This window comes from Carcharhinus amblyrhynchos, chromosome 8, assembly GCF_965287045.1.
Source record: "Carcharhinus amblyrhynchos chromosome 8, sCarAmb.v2.hapA, whole genome shotgun sequence".
Classification (NCBI taxonomy): domain Eukaryota; kingdom Metazoa; phylum Chordata; class Chondrichthyes; order Carcharhiniformes; family Carcharhinidae; genus Carcharhinus; species Carcharhinus amblyrhynchos.
The window spans coordinates 23626633-23638216 of NC_137331.1; the positions used below are offsets into that span (position 1 = coordinate 23626633).

General features: G+C 44.5%; 1 protein-coding gene across 2 annotated transcripts; it reads left to right on the forward strand.

Annotated features, from left to right (window-relative positions):
* Window positions 1–4441: 4441 nt before the first annotated feature.
* On the forward strand, window positions 4442–9073 carry cbln2b (cerebellin 2b precursor). 2 transcript variants are annotated; one of them, XM_080194839.1, is made up of 4 exons: window positions 4442–4655; window positions 5629–6105; window positions 7509–7628; window positions 8196–9073. In XM_080194839.1, exons 2-4 carry the CDS (start codon window positions 5818–5820, stop codon window positions 8391–8393), a joined length of 606 nt encoding a protein of 201 aa, XP_080050965.1. In that variant the 5' UTR covers window positions 4442–4655; window positions 5629–5817; the 3' UTR covers window positions 8394–9073. The 2 variants fall into 2 exon arrangements, with proteins under 2 accessions (XP_080050965.1, XP_080050964.1); XM_080194838.1 differs by lacking the exon at window positions 4442–4655 and adding an exon at window positions 4672–4807.
* Window positions 9074–11584: the final 2511 nt, after the last annotated feature.

An 11584-nucleotide genomic window follows, 5' to 3' on the forward strand; every position in this document is an offset into this window, starting at 1 on the left:
TCATCAAATGAAATGAAAAGTGTGCACAATAAGAAAATCAATAAATCAAAATATGCCAGCATTAATCTTTTCACAATTTGGAAACCATTAGGGACAACTTTACTTTTCAGTTAGACTGCAGTGATATTCAAGATATCGACTTGAGGTTAGTGTCTATGAGGTTATCAAGAGGGAATTGAATCTCTAGAATGTATTATCAGCTTGGTGTTGGCTTGATCTCTAAGTTAAAAGTTTATTTATTAGTCACAAGTAAGCTTAAATTAACACTGCAATGAAGATACTGTGAAATTCCCCTAGTTACCCTGTCCACTGCCTGTTTGGGTCAATGCATCTAACCAGCACATCTTTCAGAATGTGGGAGGAAACCGGAGCACCCGGAGGAAACTCACGCAAACATTGGGAGAACGTGCAAACTTCACACAGACTGCGACTGAAGCCGGGAATCGAAATCAGGTCCCTGGCGCAGCAAAGCAGCAGTGCTAACCACTGTGCTACTGTGCTCTGCATAGCTATATTAAAGTTCTTGACTTTGTTGATGATTGCATTGCATAGAAAATAAGTGGCTTTATGGATATTACTTGGCACATGTGATGGAATGGAAGTATTTTTCCATTATTGACATTGAGTTTATTTGTCTCTCCTGGGAGATTACATGGCTGTGAGGGTATGCAGAAAAAAGGAGTATTTAGTCATGATGCTCTAGCCAGTGTGGTTTGGTGGATCAGTTGGTCTTCTTACCTACCTACTTTCTATGTTCATATGAAGTGCAATGCACAGCTGACAGTGAGGTCGTGCAGCAAGCTGTGTTTTCCTCCCGTATGTATTACTCCAAATCAGTTGTTACAGGAAAGTTGTGCATGCCTGTCTGGAGATTTAAGATGGTTTTGGGTCCCTGCGTTGCTAATTTCCAATGTTAGGAGTCTGTATGTGTGGTAGAATCTATTCTTATGAAATATTAAAAAAGATTCAGTATAAAGATTTACAACTTTCAACTTGATTCAGTGGGCCATCTGTGCACTTATAATTTCACACATGGATGGATTTATACTCCATCCTACACAAAAATGTTTCTTGGCTCCAATACATTTTGAAGTCAGCTCAGAATATGGTATGCATTGATGAGCATTGAAAACTTTTGGACTGTATAGGTAAATATATCAACAACCTTAGTATATGCCAATATGAAGCCCAATGCAAAAAAGAAAAACAACTTTGTAGAGAGGATTTTGCAGCCTGGGCTGGCATTTACTGCTGATCTCTAGTCATTCTGAAAACGTAGAGATGTGGGTTTTCTTCAATTGCTACAGGTTGGGTTTGCTGAGCCATCTCTTGGACAGCTAAGAGCCAACAACATTGCTTCATGACTGGATTCACTTTAAGGCCATTTCAGAGAAGGATAGTGGGCTTCCTCCCCAAAAGGACATTAGTGAATCAATTGGATTTTTTTTTAATGATAATCCAACCCTACATTTGTGGTTACTTTTATTGACATCAATTTCCTGAGGTTTTCAACTGAATTCAAATTCTCAAGCTGCTAGGGTTAGATTTGAACTCAGATCCCTTGTGATGTCTAGTTCAGTAACATAAGCACCCTCTTGAGGTGAAAAACACTTCATAGCCAATAAATTGTTTCTGGAGCATCATCACTGCTGCTTCTGTAAGCAACACACTTTGCACAGACACAAGATATGCAATATAACCAACTTTAATCCCACACTTTGGAACAGAACAAGTAGATTGTAAGATGTCACCATTTGGCAAAGATGATTTTTTTAGCAAGGAAACCCACAAGCTCAATAACATTGCAGTAGAATGTAAAAATGATACTTAATTGGGTGCATTGTTTTATTTACATAATGATTCCTTGAAATGAATACACCTGAGTGACATTTTGCAATTAGTAGCAAAGTGATGGCATTTTCCGTTAACTTTGAAAGAAGCTGTACACAAACATCTAGTGAGCTGTCTGGCATAAATTTCACCTTTCCCAACGCTAATTGCCTTAGGGGATGTGATGGTTTAGCGGTATTAGCAATTTCCAATGAGTATTAATCCAGAAACTCAGCTAATGTTTGGATTTGAATCGTGGATTTGAATCATGCCACAGCAGATAGTGGAATTTGAACTCAATTAAAAATATCTGGAATTAACAATCTACTGATGACCATGAAATCATTGTTGATTTTCAGAAAAATCCATCTGGTGCACTAATGTCCTTTAGGGAAGGAAATCTACTGTCCTTACCTGGTCTGACATATGTGTGTCTCCAGAGCCACAGCAATATAGTATTACTCCAGATCAGTCCTTACAGGAAAGCTGTACATGCGTGTCTGAAGATTTAGGGAGTTCTTGGGTCCCTGCATTGCTAATTTCCAATATTAGGAGTGTGTACGTGTATAGCAGCATCTATTCTTATGAAATATTTAAAAAGGTTCAGTACAAAGATTTACAATTTTCTAGTTGATTCTCAACTGCCCTCAGGCAACTAGAGATGGGTAATAAATGGCAGTCAGCCAGTTACACCCATATCCCATGAATGAATTTTCAAAAAATCTCATTTTGGTGCCAGCTGCAGGAGATCTCTGGTGTCCAATGACAGTGATGTAACGACACAGGCTGAGTAACCAATCACCTTGACCAATTTTCACAGACAACAAACCAGACACTCATAGCTCTGATTGGCCTTAATTTTTTTCCTGATTCACCTTACAGGGGACGAAACAAAGATGGGACATACATATGGGATTCATCTAGAAAATGAAATATCAAAAAACAAATCTTAATTTTTATTTTAAATTAGGGGAACTGGTATTGTGAAATGGAGAAATTTACCATTGGGCACAAACATAAAATTAGGTTTTCAAATCCAAAAAGTTGGTTAAAAGTAACCATGCCACTAAAATTCAGAGTCATAATGGCACAGAAAGATGCCATTTAGCACATGGCATTTACATCTGTTCTCTGTAGGGCAGTCCAGTCAATTGCATCCTCCCACTCTATTCGCACAACAGTTCAAACGTATTTCCCTCAAATGTCTATCTATTAGTCTTTTGAATTCACTGATGAACTCCACCTCCAGAACCCCCATAGATGAACATCATTACCATACCCTAGTCCAACTAGATATAACTTTTTTAATGGGGGCAGCATAGTGGCATAGTGGTTAGCACTGCTGCCTCACAGCATCAGAAGCCTGGGTTCAATTCCTGGCTTGGATCACTGTCTGTGTGGAGTTTGCACATTTTCCCTGTGTCTGCGTGTGTTTTCCTGTTTCCTCCCACAGTCCAAAGATGTACAGGCTAGTAGATTGGCCATGCTAAATTGCTCCTTAGCGTCAGGGGGACTAGCTAGGATAAATGCATGGGATTAGGGGGAACGGGCCTGGGTGGGATTGCGGCCGGTGGAGACTCGTTGGGCCGAATGGCCTCCTTCTGCACGGCAGGATTCTATAATTCTTTGGTAATGGTGACTACAATAAGACTAATGGCCAAAGTGCATCTCAATTCGCTCACTCTTAATTGATTTCCATCGGCGGGGATATCGGTAGTGCATTCTGTAGGGGAGCAACATTGATAACTTGCAGATCTCTGCGTTTAACTGCACACGTGTGGACGCCAGAAATTGCTGTCGCCTTGACAGTGACGATGGCAAATGTTGACCGTCTCGCCGCACTGGGCAATCGGGATTTTGTACAATTGTACCATTTAGAAGTTCAGTATTTAGCCACATGATGGCGGTGGTGTATGCTGCAAAGCTGGGCAATGAAATGAACCCAGTCAATTACAACCTTGCAGATTGGAGTTTATTGCACTTGAAAAACCTTTGATGTTTCTAATCAAGTGACCCCCACCACCACTACCACTTTTATTTTAAAATTCCGTCTTGTGATTACAATTGTCAGTAATTTACATCGCCACACACACAAAAAAAATCGGTTGTTGGAAATGTTTGCAATTAGATATCTTTAAAAAAAGTGGAACATTGTTTTTAATCACACGTTTCTATTTGTATCTATTCTATTTCGATGTGTGCATGTATACATTACATATGTGTGACTGAATATGTTTTCATATCCATATTTAAATAATTTATATGTATGTTTGCGTGTTTACATTAAATGTGTAGGTGAGATATAAATATATATACACACATATATATAGCTGTTCAGGACATATATAGATAGATATATATATGTTGAGGTTGGATTAAAGGAGTCCGCTTGCTTGTAGGGTATTTGCATCCCTGCTGATTTGGGCTGAGCCATCGGAAATCTTGAATGATTATCTGAAAATTATACATCATGCAGGAAAGGAAAGCGTGGCCATAGATCTGAGCGAGAGAGCCGTGGGACAAGCCCACACCTCAGTTCGACGATGAGCCGCGAATCGGGGCGGGGGTTTAAAAGACTGCCGTGTATTACCGACTCGCTTTGATTCGGTGCGCGATACCTGAGCCCCCGGTCACTTGTGCAGTGCATGTGTGTGTGTGTGTGAGAGTGAGTGAGTGAGTGAGAGAGAGAATGAACTCCTGGCGGGGGAGGGAGAGGCGACTCTGCGCTTCCTTTCTGCCAACAGATTCCCAGCTCATTACCCTAACACCACAGCTTGAGAGAGGGATAGTGTGATCACACTGTCATGCCACCATGGATCTGCCAGGTAACACCATCACCAACGTGGGGCATCACACTGCAAACGTAATGTTAAAGCGTTAGCAAACTAGCACGCGGGCTTAGTAGAAGGGAGGCATTGAGCTGGAGAACAGCGGTAAATATTTTATCTAACTTGGAGATCTCTTCGCAATTAAAACGGTAAGAGCTACCTTGGCTGCGAGCTCCTATTTAACACGCCTCCAGCTTCTCTGATGATTTTTCCCCCCTCTTTCTCTTTTGCTGGAGAATGGGCAACTTTATTTTTGTGGGGGGTGGGGGGTGGGGGGATGAGTTGCAGAGAGGAGCGGGGCACTGGGGGGGGGAGAGGGGGGGCAGTGAAGTTGTCTCTGAGGCCGGCTGGGTTTCAAGGGGCTGAAGACACCAGCAACTTCAGGGAGAAGGAGAACGCAAAGTCAAGTTTAATTGTAGGATTCCTTCATCAGTAAAGGAGGGGGGGGGGGGGAGAGAGAGAGAAAGACTGGAGGATTGAGATTAAAGTGGTGGGGGGGGGGGGAGACTGGAGGATTGAGGTTAAAGTCGGGGGGAGATTGGAGGATTGAGATTAAAATGGGGGGGGAGACTGGAGGATTGAGGTTAAAGTCGGGGGGAGATTGGAGGATTGAGATTAAAGTGGGGGGGAGACTGGAGGATTGAGGTTAAAGTGGGGGGGAGATTGGAGGATTGAGATTAAAATGGGGGGGGGAGACTGGAGGATTGAGGTTAAAGTGGGGGGGAGATTGGAGGATTGAGATTAAAATGGGGGGGGGAGACTGGAGGATTGAGATTAAAGTGGGGGAGACTGGAGGATTGAGATTAAGGGGGGGGGGAGACTAGAGGATTGAGATTAAAGTGGGGGGAGGTGGGATAGTGAATACATTTTGAGAATGACAGGGTAGCGGTCTTATTCTACCAGGATGTCAGCTATCCATTCAATCTGCATCGGATCTTGTGTTTTTTGCATTGATTTTGTCTTGTTACAGGCAATGACATCTGAACAAGCTGAAGAAGGTTCTTTGATTTTCTAAGAGGCTGCATTGGAAGGTTCTGGTCAAGAGAGAGAGGGGAATTTGGGGGGATTGCAAGGGAGAGAGAGCGAGAGAGAGAGAAAACCCCCACACAATAAGATCGGGCCGCCCGGTGTGATCTAGATCGGATTACTGAAGAAGCGCATGGATCTGCTACTAATCCGCCCGGGATCTCTCAGCCTGCTGGCACTCAGCCTGCTGCTGGCTTGCACGGGGCTCGCTTTGGGACAGAACGAAACAGAACCCATCGTGTTGGAAGGGAAATGTCTGGTGGTGTGCGACTCCAATCCGTCCTCGGACGGGGCAGTCACCTCTTCGCTGGGCATCTCGGTGCGGAGCGGCAGCGCCAAGGTGGCTTTCTCCGCGGTGCGCAGCACCAACCACGAACCCTCCGAGATGAGCAACAGAACCATGACCATCTACTTCGACCAGGTAAGTGGCGACTCCCCACTTTATTCAGCACCCCCCTCCCAGTACCATCTCCCCCCCCCACACACCCAGATCCTACACATAATTAACCCCAGGTCCCCTGTCTCTTTTTCCCCTAGGTCTCCCCAGCTCCTCCCATCACCCTTTCCGCCAGCTCCTTCTGCCTTTCCCTGTCTCTCTTCCGCTCCCCCCTGTTCCCTTCCCCCCAGGTCTCCCCCTCACCCCCCCAGCTCACCCTCACCCCCCCAGCTCACCCTCACCCCCCCCCCCCAGCTCCCCCTCACCCCCCCCCCCCCAGCTCCCCCTCACCCCCCCAGCTCCCCCTCACCCCCCCAGGTCCCCCTCACCCCCCCAGCTCACCCTCACCCCCCCCCCAGCTCCCCCTCACCCCCCAGCTCCCCCTCCCCACAAAGCTCCCCCTTCCCCCCAGCTCCCCCTCCCCCCCAGCTCCCCTCACCCTTTCCGCCAGCTCCTTTTGTGTTTCCCCGTCTCCCTTTTCCCCAGTTCCCCAGCTCCTCTTGCCTCCTTTTCCCCCAGTTCCCCGTCTCACTTCCCCCAGCTCTTCCTCCTCCCTTCCCCCAGCTCCTTGTCTTCCTCTGTCCCCTTGTGGCCCTCTCTTCCAACTCCCCCTTGTCTCCACTTGCCGCCCCCCCAACACACACAGTTCCCCCTGTCCAGCCCGCCCCCTCCCCTACCCCCACCCCAGCTCCCTCTGGTAACATCTCCCTCACCTTCTCCAGTCTTGCCTTTCGTGTGAATACCTATGGAAGGGTGGGGGGGGGGGGGGGGTGGAATGGGATAATAAAAACTGAAAGACTGTCACTGGGCGAAATGACCCCCATCCCCTTTTCACTCAGTTCGATCATATTATCTGTTGTTTGTACATTTTTACAGATTGGCGAGCCGATCATGTAATCTTACCCAAGTGGTTAACTTTGGCCGCCTTATGCACACATCTATCTGTAGCCAAAAATTACCCTTTCTTTGTTCAACTTTGCCCTTTATTTTATTAAATGTGAACCTTTAGCAGTTTGGTTCCCAGATATTTGCCCCGCGTTGTGTGGCTTCTAACATTCTGGATGATTTAATATCATCTCCACTGGCTGTGTGTGTGTGTGAGAGAGACAGAAAGTCTCTTTCCTCTGGTTACAACACTCCCTAACCACTGGGTTAGCCTTCACTCTCAGCCCGTTCCTAGCTGCACTCTTCCACGGAACGCACCCGGGGAACTTGTCGAATCCCATGTCCGGCCCAATGCATCTCAAATCTCCGGGCGAACCTTGTTATCCACCTCCCCTCCCTCCCTTTAACCTCACCACCAGCCCCGCTCGGCAAGTTTTCGCGCGCGTTAACGCAAATGCCAAGATGCTGTACTGGAATCTCGGTGCCGTTGTGTTTTCTTGCAGGTGCTAGTTAATATTGGAAACCATTTCGACATGAGGTCCAGCACTTTCGTGGCTCCCCGGAAAGGGATTTACAGTTTCAGCTTCCACGTGGTCAAGGTGTACAACCGACAGACAATCCAGGTTAGACAAAACACACCAGAGGGATGTGCACAATCTCAGGGCCAGCGACTGTCAGTCTGTAACAACACAATTCATTCAACTGAACTGTAATGATAAAACATATTGAAAAAATAAGACGAACAGAGGGAGAGTAAGGAAGAAGTCTAATACATAAGAAGGCATGATAGAAAGGAACAAAAAATGCTGGAAAAACTCGCCAGGTCTCAGAACATAGTTATATGTAGAAGGGTCATATTGGACTCGAAACATTAACTCTGTTTCTCCCTCCACAGCTGCTAGCAGAACTGCTGAGTTTATGCAGCATTTTCTATTTTTATGTCAGATTTCCAGCATCTGGAGTGTTTTGCTTTTAGAAAAGAAAAGGGAAGGGGGATTGCCCGGGTACAGGTACAGATTGGTAGTGATAGTCTAACGCGGGAAGCATTGTGTTGTAACAGTGGAGAGGGGGTTGGGGGAGGGGGCAGCGGGACAGTAAAGCGACTGTTAGCCAGTCGGCAGTCACTTTGGAACCCTTAGTGCAAAGGGCAAAGTTGTAAGGCTTTTTTTTGTCGTTTGTTCTGCTTTCAGGTTAGTCTCATGCAGAATGGCTGGGCTGTGATTTCTGCTTTTGCCGGGGACCAGGATGTGACCCGGGAGGCTGCCAGCAACGGGGTACTTTTAAACATGGAGAGAGAGGACAAAGTCTACTTAAAACTCGAAAGGGGCAACCTCATGGGAGGATGGAAATATTCGACGTTTTCTGGCTTTTTAGTTTTCCCTCTATAAAGGGACACCAATACTGGTCGTAACCCCTCGCTGAGGACCAAGTCGCCATGTACATTAATCGATATTGCAACAGAACAAGATTATTAATGCCAAAACCACCTAACTGCTGAGTAGGGGCAGAGTCATTACCTACCGATTAGAATAATTCCTTCGAATTCTTGACAATTGCCTTGGCCAATGTGGTTCTAAGTAGCTCTGGTGACAGTGCTCTTTAGGATATCAAGTGAATTTATTGACAAGGACAATTTCTGGCGAAACAATAGAAGCTGGATTTTCTTACGGGCGGATTTTTTCTTTGATTGAACGAACCGAACCTTGGGCGGACGAAGAGAGTAACTCGCAAGTGACAACTCAAAACAGTGTAATTTAAACAAAAAAAAGAGTAACAAGTTAGGGTTTTGATTTAAATGTTCTAGCAATGCTTTCTTTCGTGTTCGTATATAGCCTTAAGTAAAGAACAAGTCCAAATTCAGTGGCGTGTTTTTTTTTAAATTTGGGGAAATTTATGTATCGTTTCTGTGGGTGAGCTGGTTTTGAAGAAGTGTTTTATCACAAAAGGTTTCTTTGCACGAATTGAACGCAGCTCCTATCCTTCTTTGTGTTGTGGTTGGTGTTCTTCGGGTGCAGAAAGAGTAACCTATAGATTAATAACACGAAGCATACCACGAATGATTGTAATAAATGGACCCAATTATTGATTGAGTGCTATTTTTATTTGTTCAGATTTGTCAATTTATCCTCTGACGCGCACACTGGAACTTACACATCTCTCTCCATGTTGTTTTAAAGTTTTACATTGCTTGCTAAGGGAAGGCGATGGCCCAGTGGCATTATCGCTAGACTATCAATCCAGAAACTCAGTTCTAGGGAACCCAGGTTCGAATCTTACCGGATGGTGGAATTTCAATTCATTAAAAAAAAATCTAGAATTAAGAATCTGCTGCTAACCATGAAACCATTGTGGATTGGAAAAACCCTACCTGGTTCAGTAATGTTCTCTAGGGAAAGAATTCTAGCCTAAATGTGACCCCAAAGCCACAGCAATGCGTTGATTCTCAACTGGCCTCCCTCCAAGGCAACCAGGGATCAGGTCAGAGAATCCCTACAGTACAGAAGGAGATCATTTAGCCCATCCAGGCTGCATAGACCATAATCCCACCCAAGTCCTATTTTGATAACCCCTCATATTTATCATGATAATCCCCTGACACTAGGGTTTATTTATCATAGCCAATGACCCTAACCCGGCCATCTTTGGACTGTGGGAGGAAACCCACACAGACACAGGGAGAACGTGCAGACTCTGCACAGACAGTGACCCAAGGATGGAATTGAACGCAGGTCCCTGGTGCTGTGAGACAGTAGTGGTCACCACTATGTCACCATGCCACCCAATAAATGGGCAATAAATACTGGCCAAGCCAGCAACGTCCATGTCCCACAAATGAATAAAATTTTTCAAAAAGACACTGGCGAGGCAAAATATATATTCAATATTTCCAAATACCTTTTCAGTGAGTAACAGCTGTAACACACAAAAGCGTCCAACCTTTACACCGTTACAAGATTCATGTCAATTCTCACTATATTTTCATCTAGGTTTTTAACGCGATCAAATTTATCAAAACTTTGCAGTGTCTAATTCTTCTAGCATGGGTAGGCGAAGCTGAGGCTATTTGCTGAAGGTTCTTAAGTAGTATAAAGTACCTGCACTAGAGGTAGCCGCCACTAAACTAAAACACGTAATTAACAGAATCCCCCAGCTCATTTCCCACAGAGATTCCTGGCATTGGCAACAAGTCCCCGCCACCCGCCCCACTGTATCCCCACTGACATCTATTTACCGTTCAACCAACTAAAGTCTGAATGTGACCGCCACACCACCAGCCCATTAAGTATTCATTTTCGGCAATAGAAACCGGTTCTGTTTGCAAATAATCTCCGTCTGTGGTTGAATGGAATAATTTCCATACTGACATTCTCGGTCCTGTCTGAAGCTTTGAATCTGGCACGGTTCTGCCTTCAAAGCACAGTTCAATTGTTTACAAACTGCACGGCCCCAATCATGGTGAATCCGATACATTTCCAGCCATTAGACAGCTGCAGGAAGTCATAAAATTCTTACTTCACTGTCTTTTACTGTAGCAAACACCATTTTTTGTGCTCCAGGTCTCTTAGAAAGTCGAGATGCGTTGCAGATCATAAAACGTGATGGATACTCGCCATTTAAATGTTTTGTAATACCTATCATAACATTTGGAGCAGCTTAACTCATTCCCTGCCCAGATTCGTTAAGGATGAATACCTCCGCTGACTTTCGTTCAGAACCACGTGAGGTTTAAGGTAAGGAATCACTCTAACGATATATTTACACGGACACAAGAATTCGGCCCAGGAAGGTGGACACCAGGGTATGGATTCGATTCGCATCATATTATTGATTTATATGCCTTTACATGCAGGGGACTTTGTAGACATGTGCCAACTTGTTGTAGCACACATTCAGTGTGCAGCCATTGAAGTGACAAATTCACTTGACTTTTTTTGGCATGTGTGAGTTCACACTTCGGCTTTAAACTAGTTACCAACATGATAATGGTGGGGGAAAAAACCCGCTTGAAATTCCTCTGCTATTTGGCCACATTAAGAGCTTTATGGCTATAATTTATGCACTATTAGGAGATGGCACCTTTGAAGAGAGCAAGACTTAGAAATAGGATTTCAAAAGTAATGCAGTGTATGGTTTATCTTTCATATAAAAGCAAAATACTGTGGATGCTGGAATCTGAAACAAGAACAGACCTGCTGAAAAATCTCCCCAGGTCTGACAGCATCCGTGGACCACAGAGGCTGTCAGACCTGCTGAGATTTTCCAGCATTTTCTGTTTTAGTGTAATCTTAGTTCCTGATTTGAATCAATTCTGATGTCTCATCTCTGAAACTTCCCTGTGCCCTCAACCATTTTTAATTATTTTCTGTCTCTGCCTCCTTGTTATTTGCATTTGACTGCAAAATGATTTCAGATATGGATTCTAGATCAAATACAAAACATCTCTGTGATTAAAGAATTTATATAGCTACCTCCATCGTCCAGCCAGTATAGTTATGACATTATGGTTACTGATAACTATTTTAAAACAACTCAAAATACTTCTTTGACATATGTGATTACTTATTGCTTCCAGCAGATT

Bases quoted from the DNA above. Each gene is read 5' to 3' on its own strand.
- cbln2b (XM_080194839.1), top strand. From the start codon at position 5,818: ATGGATCTGCTACTAATCCGCCCGGGATCTCTCAGCCTGCTGGCACTC. The intron at 6,106-7,508 runs GTAAGTGGCGAC...GTTTTCTTGCAG, and splicing joins TGACCATCTACTTCGACCAG to GTGCTAGTTAATATTGGAAA. The intron at 7,629-8,195 runs GTTAGACAAAAC...TTCTGCTTTCAG, and splicing joins ACAACCGACAGACAATCCAG to GTTAGTCTCATGCAGAATGG.